This window comes from Dichomitus squalens (genome assembly GCF_000275845.1).
Source record: "Dichomitus squalens LYAD-421 SS1 unplaced genomic scaffold DICSQscaffold_1, whole genome shotgun sequence".
NCBI lineage: Eukaryota > Fungi > Basidiomycota > Agaricomycetes > Polyporales > Polyporaceae > Dichomitus > Dichomitus squalens.
Window position 1 is genome coordinate 858386 of NW_006766883.1, and position 19829 is coordinate 878214.

Here is a 19829-nt window from a genome sequence, read left to right on the forward strand (position 1 = left end):
ATCCATATAGAGGTGCTTTCGCACAAGGCTACTTAACCCACTCTCTGCCGTCGTCCGTGGACGGTATGAGCACGGCACCACGGCACCTTCTGCTCCCCATCAATGTTTTGATATACCCCATTTCCATGAGTACAACGAGGGTTCTTACCTGCGCGGGCGGCAGCAGGCATGTGCACTGTGCAGTGCCTTCCTCGCCGATGTGCCAGGCGCGTGGCATCCGTCATGCTATATGCACTTTGTCTTGGCAGCAGCGCCTGGTCCTCATTCCTTTCGCTCTCATTCCTCTTCTTCGTGTGTTCTTTCTCTCCTCTCTTCGTCCCTTTGCTCGCTTTCTCAACGCCAGCTCGTTCACTTTCGCTGTCTCTACTTCCTCCTGCTCTTCTCTTTCTTCGCCACTCACTTTGACCGTTTAACCCAGCTGCTGTGTAGCTATGGCCATGACGCTCAGGATGCTCGTGCTTACTTGGGGAATCGCACTTCTTCCGACCCTCATTCCGAGTGCTTACAGCGCTGCTATCCCTAGAGGAGACCCGTCGATCGACTTGGCTTCCGATTCGACTGCAGCCGAGAGCGCGATAATTGCATCTATGCTGGCAAATGCTTTCAGCCCTTCTGGAACTACAAACTCCAATGCGGGATCGCCCACCGCACTGAACGACGACGCCGCATCAACTTCGTCTTCCTCGCCGTCTCAGCCCCTTGTTTCGTCGACGAGCCAGTCATCGAGTTCTTCGTCAGGTTCTGACGGTGTCCAGATCATGCTGCAGCGCAGGCTGCCATTGATAGTGGAGGATGTTCTCGGCACTCCTGATGTCGGAAATGTTTCAGACATTTCGGCATGGTAAGTCAAGTCCCACAAAAAGTCAGGTGTATGGAGCAATTAGAACGTTTGTTTTGCATGCAGGGTCTCTTCCCTCGGTGACGATGGCAAATGGCCCTCCTCCGAAGTTGACTACACTTCTGGCTGCGATGGACAGAAAGCGAACTGGTGTGTACAGGTGACATCTTCCTCGACTTGTGCAACGCTTACGAATTGTGCATGTCCAGGCCAGCTGAGCTCCACTGGGAGCGTGTCGGTAAGTTTCGCGTCAGATATACGTTTTAAGCAATCACAGAATCCGAAATATATATGTAGCCCTCATGGCTGCGGCATGGCACGGCGGTGTTGATGGAGGAGATGAGTTTGTGAACAGCTCCTCGCTACTCGATGCGACCTCGCGTGCCATGGACTTTTGGTTCAAGAACGACTTCACCGTTGAGGACTGCCTCGGTGGAAAGTGCGATTGCAGTAGCTCCGGCTTCTGGAACTCAAACTGGTTCTCAAACGTAATTCCACCCCAGTCAGCGAGTCAAGTTCCGGTCTTGCTTACGACTCAACCTCCGTAGACCATCGCTATCCCGAAGCTGGTCGGAGAGACCTGCTTGCTCATCGGCGCGGACAACCTCAGCGACTCGCAGATGGGCAGCTGCACGCACATACTCAACCGCTCCGCGGCGACTCTGCGCGACGGCGTCCCGGGTATCGGTAAGATGACCGGTGCCAACACGCTCGACATTGCCAAGATCAGTGTGGACTTGGGGCTCTTGACGAAGAACGATAGCGCGATCACGGACGCGTATACGGCCGCACACAAGGAAGTAGTTGTACAAAACACCGCGAAGACCGATGGTATCCGGGCCGATGGCAGCTTTGCTCAGCACGGCGGAATCCTGTACAATGGCAACTACGGGAAGGACTAGTGAGTGGAGGATGCACACATCCTGTAAGGCTTCAATTCTCACATATCTCAAAGTGCAAACGATGTGCTTGCTCTGGAAATCATCGCTGGTGGCACGAAGCACTCCGCGCAGAGCTCCAACAGTGGCACTCAATCTCAACAGGCGTTTGAGACCCTTCTCGACGGAGACCAATGGATGATGTATCGTAATGCTAAGACTGGTGTCGTTCACTGGGACTTTGTGGGTTTCTCCTGTTTTCGACCCTTGCGGAACACACTCAACATATTTCTGTGCAGAGCGTTCTGAACCGGATGATCAGCTTCCCGGTGGCTGATGACCAGTACGTCGCCCTACGTGTTGGCAGACCTTGCTCACATATGTATCTGACATTGTGGCGGGCAGAGCAACCGGCAGCATCAACATCAACGTCTCGCACATCCAGCAGCTCGGAAGCGAATGGAACTCTCCGACCCTCCAGGCCATCGCAAGTAATGTCGCCGCCCCTGGCGATAACGCCAATGTCGGGAACCTCACGGGGAACCGCATGTTCTATGCTAACGACTATATGGTGTGACACTCCTCCTTGTTGAGATTGGAAAGAGGCTGATTTGTTCACCTCACCTGCAGGTCCAGCGTGGCAGCGGTTACGTCACGACACTTAAGATGTTCTCGTCCAGGACTCTCAACACTGAGTGTATCAATGATCAGAACGTGCGTGGCCTAGTAATCCATGCACGATACTGATCTAACCACTTGACTATGCAGCCTTTCGGTTTCCACCTGTCTGACGGAACCGTTTATACGTACATGGAGGGTACCGAGTACGGCGACATCGCTGGCGCCTGGGATTGGAACCTCATCCCCGGCACTACGACCAATTACGCCGCAACCAAACTGGACTGTGGCAGCACTCAGTTCACATCCGGGGAGGCCTTCGTCGGCGGTGCGTCCGACGGCAAAGTCGGCGCAGCAGCGATGCGCTACAAGAACCCAGCCACGGGCTCCCTCAGCTTCCAGAAGGCCTGGTTCTTCCTCGACGACGACGTCCAGCACGTCATGGTCGCTGCCGCGAGCACGACGTCCGATCAGGACCACCCCGTCATCTCCGTGCTCGACCAGAAGCGGCTCAACGGCGCGGTCGTCGTCGACGGTCAGGAGGCCACGCGCTCGGGCAACTTCTCCGGCGCGGCCTCGCTCTGGCACGACAACGTCGGCTACACGTTCAACAAGCAGTCGCTCTCCGTCAACCTCGGCCAGCGCGAGGCAGACTGGCGGCCCATCGGCATCTCCAAGCTCGCCAACACCGCTGTCAACCTCTTCTCAGCGTGGCTCGTCCACGGCTCGGGCTCGGACCTCTCCGTGCCCGTTGCGTACACTGCCTACCCCGCCGTCAGCCAGGACGACTTTGCGGCGAAGAGCGCTCAGACGAGCCTGACGACGATCCAGAACGACAAGAGCATCTCCGCCGTCTTCGACGAGACGCACCAGACCGCCATGTTCGTGTTCTGGGACAAGGACGGCGGCTCCGCCACATTCACGCCTTCCGGAAAGGACGCGATCACTGTCCAGAGCTCTGGTAACTCAGTGGTCATGTACAAGTTGAACGATGGCACGGTCACTGTCTCCGACCCGTCTCAAAGTCAAAAGACTTTGCACCTTTCGGTCACGACGGGTCGGGCGCAGGCACGCGCACTCGACGTGGACTTGCCACAAGGTGGTGAGGCGGGAAAGAGCGTTACTCAGACGCTTTGATGAAGTGTGGGTGACTAGACTTCCTAGTCTTTGTCGGGACAATTCACCTGTGAGGCAGCATACATTCGATATTCTCGTCGCTCATTAGGGTGTTTCGACGCGCGTGTCTCCTTGTCTTACCGATAATTTTTTCGATATTTTTTGCATTCATCATGGATGGGATAGATGGTTGCATAAGACAAGTGGACGGCCACATGAGAGCACCATGATTGCGCGGTAGTAAACGACATACGACGTACAACAACTTAAGAAAATCAGAAGGCAGTGGGCTGCTCGAAGCTCTGCTGGAAGCTCTCCTGAGGTGGATACGCGGGCTCTTCGGCAGCAGGGGCAGGTGCGGCAACGACGGCGGGTTCGCGCTGCTCGGACGTGGGCTCGGCCACAATTTTGTCGAGAGGGGGCTCGATAATCTGAACGGAGTCGGGGAGGGGCTTGCGGGGACCGAGCTGACCCTCGGGATCCCAGCCCTTCATGCTAGGCGTGGAGACCAATCAATATCCACTTGTATTCACAGATGATGAATACGCACATCTTGACCTTGATCCCAAGAACACCCTGACGGAGCATGACGTGCCTAACGGCATAGTCGACGAAGTCGAGGGCGGGCTGACCAGAGTGAATCATGAAACCGTCCGTGAACTTCATGGACTTGGCACGGGCAGCGCGGAGCTTGCCAGACACGACAACCTCGCAACCCTTGGCACCGGACTCCATGACGAAACGGAGGACACCATAGCAAGCACTAGACAAAGATATGTATCAGGGGTGTTCGGGACAATTTTGAATGACATATGCTTACCGGCGGACAGCGAGACCACCAAGAAGCTTGTAGCGGAGGGACTCGCACTGAGCGATGGCAGAGAGACCACGGTACTGGACCTTCTCAGCGTAGAGCTCGAGGGAGTTGTCGGGGAACTTGAACCGCTTCTGGACGAGCGCAGTGAGCTCGCGGATGCGGCGACCCTTCTCACCCAGGACCTCCTGAGTATGGGTAGCACGGATGATGATCTGAGGAGAGGACGGGTTGGGGGACGAGTCATGAACCGATCTTTGAGACGGTACATACCTCGGTGCGAGCGTGGGTCACACGGACATCGCAACCGGAGTAACCCTCCTCAGAGAGCTCGCGGGTGAAGAAGTCGTTCAACTCGGCGCGGAAGACACCGTCAGCGACGAACTTGCGCTTCTTGCTGATCTGGGTGGCCATTTTGACGGTGTTTTGACTGGCGAAAATGGGGGAAGCGCGGTCAGCCTGGATTCAGCGTCATCTGACTGGAAGCGGGTCCATCCAGCCCGTAAAACGGCGTGTTTGGACGCAACGTCGAGCCAGCATAGTCTCTACGAGAAGCGGCATAACTACAATGCTCACCTGGTGGGACTGCTTGACGGTGGACGCGCCGAGGATGGCTCTTGAGGCGTTAAGGACGGGGACGAGAGCCTGTAGCCAAATCTGCGATCGGAGACCGGTACCAAATCAGGCAGGTGCTTCCCGCGTCTGGATAGGCGTCAAAGTCGTCCATAAATTTGAGCGCGACGCGTCTTGCAGAATGTGTTCTCTGCTTGCTCCTCAATCTTGTCCCTCGATGGCCAGTCGGACATTCCTAGGATGCCGTTAAGATGTTGCGCACGCTATGCATCCACAAGCCGTCAGGTGCTCACTGTGCCGCGGTTTGACTAGGTGAGTAGACATTCGTTTGGCGCAGTGTCGCGTGTTGCCCTTCCCCGCCGCAATGAAGAGTGTTGTGTATCAACCATACTGGCACCTCTTAGTCGACTCGAGGCTTTGCTACACGAGCTCTGCTCTGCTTAGTTTCGCTGACATGAATGACCTTCTGAGCTTCGTCTTTGCCGTTATCGTCTCAGCATGTGATGACATCTGCTGACTTCCCCGATTTCAAGGTTCGCTTCTGGTGAGAATCTTTCTGCGCATCGGCATGCCGTCCAGATGGTGATACGGTGTCCCAGACATCGTGAGCCCTATATCTAGTTCTGCTGTCCTCGCGTTCCCCTGAGTGTTCCTGTACGCATGAGAACCGTACTACAAATATATATTATATCCTATCTCCCGAATCCTGTGTGCTATCTTGCTGTCTTGTACCTCCCATCCCCCCATACACCACCTGGAAAAATGTCCTCGAACACAAGCTGGCAGGATCTCGCGAAGGCCAAGAAGCTCAGGCAACAAGAGGCACGTCCTCCTGCTTGGAAGCTGGCTTCGCCTCCAGAGTACGGCGCTCTCGACGTCCGGACGTTCCCAGAAAGTCCACAATGCGGCCTGCTTACGAGCCGTGAGATTGAGATCACGAATACGACCGACGTCGACGCTCTGCTAAGCAATCTTGCGACGGCCAAGTGGTCGTCAGAAGAAGTGACAAGAGCATTCTACAAACGAGCGATCATTGCACACCAGTTGGTATGCAACTATCTATCCAGCCCTTCAGGCATCTAGTCGTGCTCACTTAATAACAGGTGAATTGTCTGACAGAAATATTCGTCGATCGTGCTATCGAGCGTGCCAAGGAGCTTGACAAATACTTAAAGGAGACCGGGAAGCCGTACGGTCCCCTCCATGGCCTCCCCATCTCGCTCAAAGACCAGGTACGCATCAAAGGGCTAGAGGCTACAATCGGTTCGTAACCCATGTCCATGGCTGTTTTTGCCTTGGTCTGAAGGTAATCATTGCGCTGCAGGCCACACCTCTTGGGTAGGGAAGTACTCTGAGGACGATGCAGTCCTGACGAAGGTCCTGTATTCTTGTGGTGCGGTACCGTTCGTCATGACCAACGTCCCGCAAACACTCATGGTACGTCCCATCTTGACCGCCAAGCTGCATATGCGCTGGTTAAGCCTAACCCATCCTCCCGTGCTATAGTGGCCCGAAACCTACAACCTCATCTTCGGCCGGACCCTCAACCCGGCGAACCGCACTCTCACATCAGGCGGCTCGTCCGGCGGTGAAGGCGCCCTCATCGCTATGAAAGGTAGCCCGCTCGGTGTCGGGTCAGACATAGGAGGGTATGTCGCAGGTCGATCGCTTCAGTTAAAGGCGTTCCTCAATTCGCAATCCTCGGCCCTGCAGATCCATCCGCTACCCAAGCACCTTCAACGGGCTCTACGGCTTCCGCCCGTCCTCCTGCCGCATCCCTTACAGCGGCGCCGTAAACACGCTCGAGGGACTTGACACCGCGCCCTCCGTACTCGGACCGCTCTCGAACAGCCTCTCTGGGGTCAAGGCGTTCCTCAAGGCCGTCATCCAGAGCGAGCCGTGGGTCCTCGACCCGCTGGCTATCCGGAAGAAATGGGACGAGGACGCGTACCGGCTCGCAGACCACGGGAACGGGAAGCAGCTCTGCTTTGGCATCATGGCGGACGACGGGAACGTCATACCGCACCCGCCCATCCAGAGGGCGCTGAAGGTTGTGGAAGCGGCGTTGGTCGCTGCAGGACACAAAGGTGAGAGACCATCGCACCCAGTATCGGGGAGGCGACTGTAAGCGTGAACGTTTGGTAGTGGTACCATGGACGCCCCACAAGCACCAGGAACTCTACGACAACGTGGTATGCACCCTCCCTCTCGCCCAAGTCTGCCTTCACGCTCACAGCATCCTCAGGCGAAGATCTGGATGGCCGCCGCGGCGGAAGACATCAACGCCGTCCTCAGTCCGACCGGCGAGCCGCGCCTCACGACCATGGCCCCCGAAGGCTCCGCAGGCGTCGCCGACGTCGGCGTCACCTATGCGCGCACCCTTTCCGCCTACGAGCTCTGGCAAATCCAGAAGGCGCGCACGGGCCTGCGCGAGGAGTACCTCGCCGTCTGGCGCGACAGCGTGAAGTACACAGGCACCGGCCGCCCGGTGGACGCGATCATCGCCCCGGTTGCGCCACATGCGGCATGCCCGCACGGGAAAACGCCGTTTGTTCTCTGTGCGCATTGTGAATTACTTTGGGCTTAGTGAGGGTTGGCTTGCCAGGATCTCGACGTACACCGCCGTGTGGAACTCGCTCAACTACGCCTGCTGCGCCTTCCCTGTCACCAGCGTCGACCCGGTGCAAGATCGAGCACAGCCTCGCAGTGAGTTCTTGGGCGAGAAGGATCGGCGGAACTGGGAGCTATGTGAGTCCTTTGGACCCTGGTGGTTGAGGTTAAAGAAGCTGAATCCAATGTCGCTGTACTCAGACAGTCCGGAGACGTTCAAGAACGCCCCTGTCGGCTTACAAGTCGTGGGGCAGATGCTCGAGGAGGAGGCTGTCCTCGCCATGACGGAGATCGTTGATGAAGCTCTCAGGGCATACAAAACGGTGACGAAGGCGAAGTTGTGATGCTGGGCAAAAAGCAGTGGAGCATTGCACTGATGTACGAGTATACGACTGCGAGCAAATGGATCAAGTGCCAGAGGTGCTACATGTAGCTCTTAGTGGCGGGCTTCGTTCACGAATATGGCGGCACCACCCATGCCGCTCCCAATGCACATGCTCGTGCAGAGGAGAGGGGCGTTCCTCCGGCGCAGCTCCGCTAGGCCAGTGACGACTTGGCGAGTACCGGCTACGCTCAAAAGCATCAGTAATCATACGACCCTCGATACACATCAATACCCACTCATGCCCAGCGGATGTGTGAGCGCAATGGAGCCCCCACTGTAGGAGGGTTGGCCGTCAGCTCGAGCATTTACGTCAGTATATCAACAGAATGCTCACTTGGGGTTGATCTTCTCAATGGGAATCTGGAGCTGCTCGACGCAGTACGCGAACTGCGAAGCGAACGCTTCATTGATCTAGAATCGCAAGGAGGGGATGAGTATTTCCTCGGGCGTAACCTGAGCGGCAACACATACCTCCCAGACGTCGATGTCTTCCTTCAACAAGCCCGTCTGGGCAAGGATCTTCGGGATGGCCACCGCAGGGGAGATGCCCATGTAGCGCGGCTCCACGCCCACGAACGCGCTGGTTACATACTTGCCGACGACGTCCCACCCCTCCTTCTCCGCCCTGGCACGCGTCGTGAGGATGCAGAGAGCGGCTCCATCGCCGACGCCGCTCGAGTTGCCCGCGGTCGAGGCGCCGTCCTCGAGGAAGGCGGGCTTGAGCTTTGCGAGCGACTCGAGGGTCACGCCCGGTCGGACGGTGTCGTCTACTGAAATGACGGTGCCCCGGATCTCGACTGGGAGAATCTCCTCCGCAAAGATGCCCTCGGAAACTGCCTATAAGCTTATATTGAGGTCCTAGTAAAAGAAGTAGATGGTGTGAACTTGCCTTCGATGCACGAGTATGAGATATCAAGGCATACTCGTCTTGCTTCTGCCGAGGAACATTGTATGCTCGTGCAACCATTTCGGACGTCCACCCCATGGGCTGCAAAGCTGCCATGAGTACGGGAACGAGAATCGATAGTGAAACGACATGCCTGGACACAGTCGTGAGCCTGAGGCTTCTCTCCAATTGCGGGGACGATCTCCGGGGTGGGACGAGGACTAAATATATACATTTGAGTCGTCTGTAGCCCAAGGGGCTCCGTCATGCTTACTTGAGGGACATGCTCTCCATACCAACAGCTATTCCTAGCTCAATTTGTCCACCACGGATGGCGTTGGAGATGTTCACAATTGATTGTAGCCCGGAGGAGCAGAGCCGATTTACAGTGGATATGGGGACCTCGACTGGAATGCCCGCAGCAATGGCCGCCGCGCGCGAAACGTATAGTGGGGATGGCGGATGGCATGTCCCTAACGGGAGTTATCAGCACCAGTCTCTGCTTGCGGAAGGGGCATTCGGACGTACCGACACAGATGTCTTCCAGCAACGCGGGGCTGAGCTTCGTCTTCTCAAAGGTCGCCTATGGGAACAATCATGAGGTCACAACGGGGCAGAGACCTGCAAACGACGAGCCTTGAATAGAGCATGCAGCAGCTCGTCTACCGGCACATCCTTGAACTGACCCTTCTTTGCTCGTCCCATCGCCGTCCTCTTCGCGAACGTCACAACGACATCATCCGGTCGCTTCGCTAGGATTTCGGCGCGACCTCTGAGCTGGGTCGCATATCCGCGGGTCAGAGAACGCACGGGGCAACGAGCAGTCAGTCTGGCGAGCATAGTAGGATGTGGAGGTCGAGAAGAGAGACGTAGTGGACCATAGCTTGCTGAGCAAGGCGCGTCCCATCCGGGGTTACTGGAAGTCGACTGGCGTTCCCCACACTCGCGACGGTGCTATTACGTAGATCCGTTACCCGATCCCATGACGCGCGCACATGACTGGACGCGATACGCGAGTCCCCGGCGCCATCCACGTCTCTCAGTTAATACACACCTGCCATACACCACTACAGCCACCGTCGTAGAGGAAGCGGGGTCCACAGTCTGGTTACAGCCCCAAGTCGCGGGGATACAGCACAACGGGAGACTATGTATGTCGAAATTCTGCCAAAGTTCTGCTCGACCTTTCTGATGAAATTCCTCCGGATCCGCTGTTCGGAAGGGTACGTGCATTGGGGACTCTTCTGCCGCATGATCCCGCTGACTTGTTTGTGACGGCATAAGGACTTCTCTACTCCCGCCAGGAGCGCCTTGACTGCGATACTGGAGACAGAAATTTGGCACCCATTCCTCGCAACCCTCGCCGACCGGGCCACGGCAAGGGGGCGGATTGAGCCTCGTATCATCCTTATCTGCTCCCGACAGTTCTTCCAGGAAATCCATCATGGCTCATTCATGCCATCTCTCTCGTCATGCTGGCGCGTTGGCTTCTTGCGTGTAAGTTTTCCCCCATTTGATTCGCCGTCATGTACCTACCTTGCTTTGTGCCTCTAAGACGACCCGCCGGCGCGCATGTTGCCTCAGGCACTTCTGCTTCGGCTCCGAAAGATCTGAAACGGATGTATGGCCGTATACTCTTGCGTCGTATGGCGCAACCGTCCGTAGGCCGTATATGAGTAACAGAGAAGTGAAGAGCTCGTCAGCGAAGAGGTCCCAACTTCCAGCGCCAGAGTCATGGCTATCCTGCGCTTCCTCCGCTCCGTCATCTTAGGCCTCTCCTTGACGGCAGTCAGTGCCGTTACTGTCAACGAAACATCGACCTCGTTCAGTTTTGCGAATGATCGAATTACATTCAACGTCGTCAAGAGCAATGGTTACATTCGGAACCTCCTCTTTGACGGCATCTCCGTACTCGGAACTCTTTCCGGGAACGCAGGACAGCTTTACTCGGGTACGCACTAATGCCTTCTACTCATCGTTGCTAGATAGTGACGTCGCTGATCTGAATCGTCTGCCAGACTTCCCGTCAAACGTATTCGCACTTACGGCTAGCCCGACCACGGAGATTGTCCAAGGGCAGGACTACGCGGGGATCGTCGTCACGGACAACGACACCTCCACAGGATCCCTGTGGGTCTTTCGACTATTACACTGTATCTAAGAAGCCTCATACAACTTGAACAGAGTACAACGCTCATGGTTCCTCCGCGACGGAGAAACTGGCCTCCATTCGTTCATCCGACTGGCATACCACAACGCCACTGGCCCTTCGAAAGGTCAGTTGGGCGAAGTGAGGACGATGTTCCGGCCGCACGGCGGCCCTTGGACGACGCTCGTCACGAACAAGGAGCAATGGGTAAGCCGGATAATCTGGTGTCTCTTACTTCAAACTCATGCGATGCGTAGGCTCCCATACCTGGAGCACAGGCTTTCGCCGAAGAAGTGCAGGTTCAGGATGCGTGAGTGGTGGCACCATCACCATGGTCATGCTGCCCTTTCTCTGAGACACCAACAGCACGTGGTACCTGGGGCTCACACCGGACGATCCATACGTCCAACAGGTAACGAGTATCCTAATAGCGCTCGACCTTGTGTTTCTTACATAACTTCTGCCACGTTCAGGAGTCTGACTACTTCACCAAAGTGCTTCTGTCCTACCAACCATTAATCGGGATGATTAGCTAACGAGACTCGACCCAGTACTCCTTTGCCGACAACCAGACTAACAAGGCCCATGGTCTATACGGTCAAGATACGAACGGCACACCCATTGGTGCTTGGTGGGTGGTCAACCAGAAGGATACGTTCTTCGGAGGTCCTGTGAGCTACCGATTCTGTCAAGGAGCATGCGTCATAATGCTCAAACATGCCACTTTAGTTCCACGACGATTTGATGGTGGACGGCATCATTTAGTGTGTACATGGATACCGAGTGCTGCCCTCATACTGACTCTGTTTTATGATGGCAGCAACAAGCAGTCTACAAGGTATGCGACGTGTGCGGAATGTTTTCATCGGCTGACACTTTGCAATCAATGTGACCAGCCACGGCGGTGCAACGTGCGTATTAGCGGATGGTAGCCCTTTGAATTCGTCTCACCTAGCCTGGCAGCTCTCCAAATATCACAAATGGCTTTGACAGAACCTTCGGTCCTCAGGTTGGAGTCTCATTTGCCGCGCACATCGTACCTTGTCTGACTTCCGGCCGTAGTTCCTGTACCTGAACCGAGGGGAGAATCAGACGTGAGCGACCGCTTTTCATGCTAGGAGTCCACCGACTGACCACGGACTGACCATGTCTCCTCAGATTGCAAGACCTCTTAGCGGACGCAGAGCAATACGCCAACCCGGCTTGGAATGCGCAGTTTTATGACGAGATTGCGCCACACGTAAGGGCGCCCAGTTCTCCGACCAAAGCTCCAGGCTGATTGCGAGCTTGGTCGCAGGTGGTAGGCTACGTACCCACCTCCCAACGTGGCTCACTCTCCGCCTTTTTGAATGTCCCGCATGGAGCAAAGAATGTCATAGCCATCCTGAGTGCCAACGGCGTGCACTTCCAGGTAGGAGTGTCGTGTGCTGTCACTTACGACCGTGCTGATTTTGGTACGACAGGACAGCGCAGTGGTGTATGGCGCGTATCAATACTGGGTTACCGACGTTCAGAATGGCGTCGTGAACATAGATCGTGTGAAGGCTGGGACCTATCGCCTTACGGTCGTGGCAAGTGGTAGGTATCATTTCTTCAACATCGCGCGCGGATGACGAAACGAGGAGGACCGTAGGTATCTTCGGGGACTACGTCCAAGACAACATCGTCGTCAATCCCGGCAGAACCACTCATGTGAAGGCGACATGGATCCCCGAGTCTGCTGGAACTGAGCTGTGGCGAATTGGGGTGCCTGACAAGAGCTCGGGGGAGTTTAGGAACGGCTTTGAACGGGACTTGACGCGCCCCAGGCAGCCAGAGAGTGGGTACAGCGACAGAATGACGTCTGCGTGTGCTGACCCATCGCAGAGTACAGGATCTATTGGGGCGCGTGGGACTTCCCGACCGAGTTCCCGGGAGGGGTCAACTACACTGTTGGTAAGAGTGTCGACAGCAAGGACTGGGTGAGCACCGCCGTGCGGATTCTCTGACTTTCCAAGGCTGCTAATGGCGCATTGGCTCCTCTAGAATTACATTCACTGGTCGCAGTATGGTCCAACCTACACGAGGAATGAAACCGTCACAGGTGAGTTTTCAGTATGCATCAGCTCGGCGACGTCCAATTCTTACCACTGATTGCAGACATCAATCGCTGGACGATCAACTTCCCTATTGACCCACACACAGCGCGTAAGCTTACCAGCCGTTCCGTCGCGACGTTCACGGTTCAGCTCGCTGGTGCGGAGACCACCGCCGGGAATACGGACGCTGATCAAGGAGCATGGCCGGACTTCCCTGTACGGACCGTCTGTCTCTCATTACCCGTATGTTTGTGATGCTAAAGAAAATGTAGTTCAATGTATACGTGAACAGCCAAACCGACCCACTCGTATGGACCATCCAGCATTGGGATAGCAGCAGCTGCGGGGCGCGATCTGGTCAGTGCTCTCCTCTTTCGAGCACCTTCCGAAGAATGAACTGACACCAATCATTCGCGAAGCCATCTCTTGCCACCTGATCTCCAACAAGTTTCAGTTCTCTGGGACCCTCCTCCAGGAGGGCGACAACAGTCTGGTGGTATGTTGCCCTCTGCTTCGACGTTCTGCGTACAACTGGTAACATAACTCTTGACCGGCAGTTGGAGCTTCCTCACGCGGCTGCAGTGGTCAGTGTATCCTCAATGAGCTTCTGGCTGTGGTTCTGACGTGTTCCCTTGCAGTATGTTCAATACGATGCCCTGCGCCTCGAACTGCAATAATGGCTCTTCACATCGTCCTTTGCGGTGTCACTCTCACTCGTGGATCTGCTACCGTTGCCATCTCTTATGCGAACGATGTAAAGTCATTAGGGCACAAAGCAAGACGGCGATATATTCAGCTATGTACAGATACACAATCAGATGTTACAATCAGCACAAACCAGCAGACAGCAAAGGTGATAGCAAGGAAGCAGTTGGTATATGGCAAGCATCGAGACCCATTCCGTGAGATAATCCAAAAATCCCCGACGTCGAGTCGGGCTACATCACTCGTCAACTTTGGTGGCGTCGATTCCATTCTTGATCGCAGCATCACTACGCTTGAAGGAGTCGCCTACGATCTTTTCGTCTGCATCTTCAGCACTGTCATGTTCTTCCGCGGCGTCTGCCCTTGTGGTGATGAAGGTCCTAATCAGTCATTTCTTCTTCGTCTTCCTTGTCTTCTTCCTCGTCATCGCCATATGTCAAGAAAGGGGGTTGCCCAGGCACCCGCTATCGTGGTTCTCTATCAGGGCCTGCTCCGCACTTGGTGGGAACGGAAAGCACGTGCCTTGAATACAAACTTGCAGACTAGATATCCTTCGAGACCTCGTTCCCGAGAGCACTAAGGGTGTGTCATCAACCTGAAGTCGTTAGTGTTAGGACACCCGGGAAGTACATACAGCTTCAACTGTGTACAGCCCATCGTAGCGGTACCCTTCGGCAGGCGCGTATGGCGAGGGGAGCTTGAACCCGCGGATGACGCGCACAGGCTTCTTCGTTTCGCAGGACCTCTGATTCAAGTGTTATGAGAAGTAAAGACAGAGGGTGCAGATACGATGCACACCTTCAGTGCAGCATTGAACTTGTTATCGAAGGTCTGGTCGCAGCTTTGAGGGGCAGTGCGCAACTGCCAGGCCTGAAGGTCAGTATACCAAGCGTTCGTTAGGCAGGTTAGGCAGGAGTAACTGACGTTCTTTGGCTTGTCCTTTGTGCCCTTGAGATCACGACCACCCGAGCCAGTGTACGTACTGCAAAGTCATGGGTGCCATGCTACATATAGCAGGAGGAATGAGCATACAATCCGTCCCCATAGTCTTGGTCGTCTTCATAACCACCGGACAAAGCGATCGAATACGCGCCTTGAGGACCCGGAGAGATACCGGCGACCCAAGGTCTGTCATTGAATTAGCACGACGCGTGACGAGGGAGCACATGGGATGGCTTACGCATGTATAGCATCCTTGCTGCACGCTTCCCTGTTGATAGTTCAATACGTATCGCGCGTCATAACATATTGAAGCTCACCGCGTCTCCCACCAGGTACCGATTGGTACTCCCGGGATGGCTCCATAGGTCTTCCTAGAGACGGCTGTCAACTTCACTTGCTGGCCCAGCACGCAGTAGACACTCACGGATCGTGTAGCCGCTTCACTTGATCTCTCGGCGCGTCGATCATCGCAGCTCGCTGCGCACCCGCGCTGACCACCTTCGGAAGGGCACGAGCGGCGGCACTCGCATTGTCCCCGTTCTCATCATAGTTGGTCTTACTCCCTCTGTTCCGCGCGCTCCTCCGAAGTCCCTGCACGTTTCCATCGTCGCCCTCGACCTTCGCAGTCTTTTGCGCCCGCTCTTCTGCGTTGTCGTCGCCATTTGTGGGAGGCTCGTCGCGCTTGGTGCCGCGTTTCTTGGATTGGTCGAGGCGAGTTTTGCGTGGCTTCTTGGGTGGCGCTAGCGGCTGAATGCCAAGAGCGGCGAGCATAGCATGGTTATCAGCAATGCGAGCCCTTCTCTCGGCCTCATAATCCATTGTGAGACCGTCAAGTGTGGGGAGAACAGGGAGTGGTGGAGGCAGACAAGACGCGACACCGGGACACTTGGCGCCCATCCATCCAACTTAACGTTATACACACGTGATCGCGTATCTGGATTCTGTAGTAGCCGCCTCACTAGACAGCCGAGACCTCTGGCAAACATAACGGAGGATGAAACGAGACCGTATTCAAGTGCATAAAATGATAGGCGACGATAGCTACAACGAATGTATACTGCGCACAACGCGCAAGACTCCCCCCCCCCCATGAAGGATCGGCGCCCATTGGATTAGCGTCAGCAGAGCGGCTCTAGCCCCTAATATCCTGGCGTGAATTCTTGGAACCCTAGATAGTTCTGGGAGTAGCCTTGTGGAGAGAATGGCCTGGCATCGACACCCTCGTAAGTAGGAATCCGGAATGAGTGGCCCCCAAATGGGCTGGCGAGAGGGGACAGTGGGGGCGCCTCAAAAAGTGGCTGCGACATGGGGCTGGCCGTTCCGACAGAAGAAGAGTCCAGTCGATCTTGCGGCCGATCATGCATGTTCTCTGAGAGGCCGTGTGAGCACATGGAACATTCGGAAGACGGAGTATCAACTTACTGCCGACGAACTTGCATTTGCCCTGTTTCCGGAACATGCACTTGGGGCCCTTAGGACAAAAGTGGTTCATGATGCAATTGTCACCAAGAGGGCATCTGTTTCCTGATACACGGCCTCAGTGTCAATAGGGATAAGGTGACGACGACCATGGACATCATATACCATTGTTGATGGCAGGGCACGGCCACTTTTTGGCGTTAACGCGCAGCTCTGCAACCTGGTCAAGGGTCAAGGGGTAACTGTGCTCATACTTGCAGTTGTCCCCGTTGCTACACCTTGCCAAGTAGAAGAAGTTGCAAGGGGGAGGTTTCTCTGCCACATGAATCCCCTGTCAATGACTGCCGGCATAATGACAAAGAGACACAACAGAACTTACGCTTGTGAAGAGGCTATGTCAGACGACATTCACACGTCAGTCCATATGCTACAGAAGCTGACGACGCCCAAAGCGATATGCGTGCCTGATTAGGGTCAAGTTGCCTCGGCTTCTTTACTGGGGTGGCAGGCTTTGTAATCTGCGCTATTGTCACAGACGGGTTCCCCTGGCGCGCTGTCTCACTCTCCGACGACGCCGGAGTCAGAGGTTGCTTCTTGGGTGATTTGTTGAGAGTGGCCGGTGCAGCATTCGTAGCTGAAGAGGACGCGGCAACAGCCGCTTTCTGTTTTCCATTCGTCTGCAGCTTCTTCTTGATGAAGACGCCGTCGACCTCGAGCTGCGGCAGGCGGAGGCTGTTTATCTCGTGCGCGAGCTCTTTATAGCCCTTGAGCAGAACGACCTTATCCAGAAGGCCTTCATTCTGCAGAAGGTTAAGGGTCGAGGTGTATCCGTTATCGTGTGCACCTGCGTCAAAGTGAGGCATGCCGAAGACGCTGCAAAAGGGCGATATGGCGTACCACCAAAGAAGACCCTTGTGATCTGAGGGAAACGCGTGAAGACGCGAAGGCACTCTGCTCACTAGTTGTCGTGCAAGATCCAAGACGAGAGACACCATCACGCACCCTTTATCTTAGAGTCGGCTGCCTCCTTCCCGTTTCCGACGTCAACGATGGAGAACAGGGGGGACGCCTGATTGAACCCAAGGACAAACGCCTCGAACTCCTCCGCGGTGCACACGAGGTTGCTCGTGAGGGTCTCCAGCAGGCCATTCTTGTTGAGATAGATGGTCAACCATATCTGGCCACGCCCGGGGAAGGACGCTTCGGTGGGGTCGACAGACGCGAGGTAATCCGTAAGGCCCTTAGTGAGCAGTGCTGCGGCTTGCCGACCGCCGAATTGACCTTGCTTAATGAGGTCCGAGGAGAATATGTTCCCATCGCCATCGATGAGGCAGAGAATCAACGGATTGTCCTCCTGCAGCGCAGCCGAAGACGCAGAAGCGGACGGATCAACAAATAGAAGGGGGTTGCGGAGTGTCGGTGTTGAATCCCGGATCGCAGAGTGGCTAGCACGCACCTTGAGCGCGTCGATGCTTCGCTCGAGCTTGAGGACGGTCTTGTTGAGCACCTTCCTGTCGCCGTCCGCGGTCTTAAAGGCTTCTTTCCATACCGACAGCTCCCGCTCGAGCTCCTCCACCCGCGCATCGAGCTGCTCGTTTTTGGTATAAGTCTTCTCGAAAAGAGCTGTCAAGCGGCACAGTCCGCGCGAGAGCGTGCGAGCATACGGCATCAGTCCGCGACCCTAGGGAGGATCGAAGGCTCCCGCGGAGCAAACGCACCCGTCTGGTCTTCGAGAAGTCGTTTCCTGCAGTAGTGTCGCAGACAGTTTGAGCGCGCGGCCTCGGGGAGCGGAAGAACAATGGTGGGTACACACCAGACTGTGAAGTCCGAGAATTTCGTTACGTTGTCATCATCCATAGCCCTGTTTGACGGCCAGGACTGGTCTTTAGCTTGAAATTGTTTTGAGTTAGGGTGGTGAAGGTGTTTGCATGAGTGGAGGGGCGGAGTCAGGTTAAATAGTGCGCGGCAGAGTCGCTGCGGCCCGCAACCTCGACCGTAATTGGATCGGGCTGTGGATCTAAGCGCTCAAGCGCGCGGCTGCGACAAAAACACAAGGAATATATGACTTGGCCATGACGATCGTGGGTATCATATACGAGCCTCACAACGTACGTCCACATAGTCGGGTCGTCATGTATGCGGACTAGAACAAGATCGTGTTGCATGTTGCACCTGTCAGAGCTACGTACAACGTTGCTGGGATGCTATGATACAATGCCCTTCATGAACGCTGCCTAAGAGCCCGCCTAAGCTCCCTCCGCTACAAGCTGGGCAGTCCGCAAGAATAGTTCTCTGGCCTCGCTATCCCCGGAGAGGGCATTTGGGCCACCCGCTCTACTCCTCGCTTTCCTCCACATCTTCCACACACCCTGCAGTGCAGCTCGGAGGTCAGCCTCGTCCTCATTTTCGGCAAGAACGGCCCCGCCACCGATGCCCTCCACCAAGCCACCTCCTTCGATGTCGCCCACTACAGACACGGGCGGGCCGCCGGTGGCCACAGGGGCTGTCGCGAGGACATCAATGCCGTTCAGGCCCAGGGCGGGCGGTGACGCTAGATCCGAGTCATTACTTCCACCCACGGTCGGTGAGCTGTCCTCCTCCGCGTCGAGGTCGACATCGAACTGGCCGTCGAGCGCAGGACTCGGCGCGGGACTCTCACGTGGCGATATGGTTGACAACAAGTGCGCCAACGTCGTCGCGTCTGCGGGATCCCAGCGGGAGTTGCTTCGCGGGCGTGTCATGATCCCTTGCGGGATTGGCAGTGGCTCCGCATACGTGTCTTCCGACGGAACTCGCACGGGAACTGGAAAAGGCATGGGCGATTCCATCACCTTCTGGCTGTCTGCCTGCTGAGCTGCTGCCAGAGGCTTCCGACGGGGTACAGGCGAGGGTATAGTGGAGTCAGCTGTACCTGGTTAAGCGGTGTGAGAATCGAGTTTAACAAGGTTTGGCGAACTGGGCTCCCATGGCAAGTCACTTGCATGCAGACTACTGAAGCAGTTTACTGCAAAGGGGAGGAGAGCAGTCGATTGACAGTTGCGACTTACCCTGTACAGATGCGTACTGAGCCCAGTAAGCGTCTTCGGAAGACATAACGTCCTTGGCGGAGCCTGGGGTGCTTTGGCCAAAACGGCTGTCTCCTATATCGGTGGAGCCATACGCGTTCCAATAGTCATCATCGTCGCTGTCGTCTTGCAGCTCGTCGACATGAAAGGTTTGGGGGTAGGAGGACCTGGACAGGGGTTGGACGGAGACGTGGGTTGGGGGCGGTGGTGGAACGAGTACATCCTCGAGCGCCGCCCGGCTCCCAGGTGGGAATGGCATCAAGTCTGTGTTGTGATACTTCCACTCCCCGGACTCGTCCCACTGGAATGTGACACGGGGGCCTTCTCCGGAGTCGTTACTAATGTCGACATGCGCGAAAAAGTCTTCCCCGTCGAAGGAGTACTGGACAGGGTAGACGGTAGGCTGGTCGTCATCTAATGGCCGAAAGCGCGTCTCGAGGAGGTCGAGGACATGGGATTTCCTCTCCGGTGAGGAGGGCCAGCACAGGTACTCATCTGGTTGCTCTGGGGTGAGGTGTAGGAAGTGGTGGCGTTGTAACAGCGGTTTCGAGAGCAGATGCGGGGGTATCGGTTGCGTTAGCTGTGACGGAGGAGAGATGTACTGTAGGAGAACGTGTAAAACGTTTGGTGAGAGAGTCGAGGGTGACATGGTGGAAAGAAAGCAAACCGTACAGCAACCGTCCGTCGCGGGGGATGGGACCCATGAGTGAGCTAGGAAATACCCCGGGATGCGGGGTCGCCCCGTCCACTCCG

The 19829-nt window shown here is 55.8% G+C and overlaps 4 protein-coding genes across 4 annotated transcripts; 2 read left to right on the forward strand and 2 right to left on the reverse strand.

Annotated features, from left to right (window-relative positions):
* Positions 1 to 298: 298 nt before the first annotated feature.
* Positions 299 to 4897, forward strand: DICSQDRAFT_158430 (galactose mutarotase-like protein). Its single transcript, XM_007360123.1, has 14 exons — positions 299 to 841; positions 905 to 988; positions 1048 to 1072; positions 1132 to 1326; positions 1387 to 1739; positions 1794 to 1959; positions 2016 to 2059; positions 2122 to 2287; positions 2347 to 2430; positions 2485 to 3945; positions 4001 to 4213; positions 4271 to 4479; positions 4538 to 4694; positions 4841 to 4897. Exons 1-10 carry the CDS (start codon positions 432 to 434, stop codon positions 3469 to 3471), a joined length of 2514 nt encoding a protein of 837 aa, XP_007360185.1. The 5' UTR covers positions 299 to 431; the 3' UTR covers positions 3472 to 3945; positions 4001 to 4213; positions 4271 to 4479; positions 4538 to 4694; positions 4841 to 4897.
* A 1807-nt stretch (positions 4898 to 6704) lies between these two features.
* On the reverse strand, positions 6705 to 9595 carry DICSQDRAFT_130920 (thiolase). Its single transcript, XM_007360124.1, has 12 exons — positions 9355 to 9595; positions 9247 to 9301; positions 8993 to 9191; positions 8873 to 8939; positions 8722 to 8820; positions 8304 to 8669; positions 8167 to 8243; positions 8069 to 8106; positions 7649 to 8014; positions 7083 to 7585; positions 6983 to 7029; positions 6705 to 6924 (listed from the first exon to the last, which is right to left on the reverse strand). Exons 1-9 carry the CDS (start codon positions 9556 to 9558, stop codon positions 7884 to 7886), a joined length of 1236 nt encoding a protein of 411 aa, XP_007360186.1. The 5' UTR covers positions 9559 to 9595; the 3' UTR covers positions 6705 to 6924; positions 6983 to 7029; positions 7083 to 7585; positions 7649 to 7883.
* An 857-nt stretch (positions 9596 to 10452) lies between these two features.
* Positions 10453 to 13622, forward strand: DICSQDRAFT_164514 (rhamnogalacturonan lyase; the record flags this gene model as incomplete). Its single annotated transcript, XM_007360125.1, has 23 exons — positions 10453 to 10669; positions 10737 to 10848; positions 10903 to 11074; positions 11125 to 11177; positions 11234 to 11279; positions 11341 to 11361; positions 11419 to 11538; positions 11597 to 11631; positions 11688 to 11705; positions 11764 to 11778; positions 11831 to 11876; positions 11930 to 11961; positions 12026 to 12107; positions 12165 to 12278; positions 12331 to 12445; positions 12501 to 12686; positions 12734 to 12828; positions 12893 to 12950; positions 13007 to 13161; positions 13218 to 13302; positions 13365 to 13441; positions 13503 to 13529; positions 13584 to 13622. 23 exons carry the CDS (start codon positions 10453 to 10455, stop codon positions 13620 to 13622), a joined length of 1920 nt encoding a protein of 639 aa, XP_007360187.1.
* A 390-nt stretch (positions 13623 to 14012) lies between these two features.
* DICSQDRAFT_158433 (uncharacterized protein) lies at positions 14013 to 19725 on the reverse strand (the record flags this gene model as incomplete). Its single annotated transcript, XM_007360126.1, has 20 exons — positions 14013 to 14114; positions 14173 to 14226; positions 14285 to 14395; positions 14449 to 14511; positions 14575 to 14632; positions 14683 to 14778; positions 14831 to 14860; positions 14910 to 14963; positions 15017 to 15332; positions 16015 to 16116; positions 16177 to 16326; positions 16391 to 16403; positions 16476 to 16855; positions 16909 to 16962; positions 17014 to 17365; positions 17468 to 17634; positions 17730 to 17755; positions 17825 to 17900; positions 18380 to 18922; positions 19059 to 19725. The coding sequence occupies 20 exons, from the start codon at positions 19723 to 19725 to the stop codon at positions 14031 to 14033; spliced, it is 3396 nt and encodes a 1131-aa protein (XP_007360188.1). The 3' UTR covers positions 14013 to 14030.
* Positions 19726 to 19829: the final 104 nt, after the last annotated feature.

What these genes read in the sequence shown, in the direction of transcription:
- DICSQDRAFT_130920 (XM_007360124.1), bottom strand. Translation starts at nt 9,558, where the DNA reads ATGCTCGCCAGACTGACTGCTCGTTGCCCCGTGCGTTCTCTGACCCGC. An exon ending in ATGGAGAGCATGTCCCTCAA is followed by an intron (nt 8,940 to 8,992) that starts GTAAGCATGACG and finishes GTATATATTTAG; the next exon opens with TCCTCGTCCCACCCCGGAGA. An exon ending in AGGCTCACGACTGTGTCCAG is followed by an intron (nt 8,821 to 8,872) that starts GCATGTCGTTTC and finishes GCAGCTTTGCAG; the next exon opens with CCCATGGGGTGGACGTCCGA.
- DICSQDRAFT_158430 (XM_007360123.1), top strand. Translation starts at nt 432, where the DNA reads ATGGCCATGACGCTCAGGATGCTCGTGCTTACTTGGGGAATCGCACTT. An exon ending in GATGGACAGAAAGCGAACTG is followed by an intron (nt 989 to 1,047) that starts GTGTGTACAGGT and finishes GTGCATGTCCAG; the next exon opens with GCCAGCTGAGCTCCACTGGG. An exon ending in ACTCAAACTGGTTCTCAAAC is followed by an intron (nt 1,327 to 1,386) that starts GTAATTCCACCC and finishes CAACCTCCGTAG; the next exon opens with ACCATCGCTATCCCGAAGCT.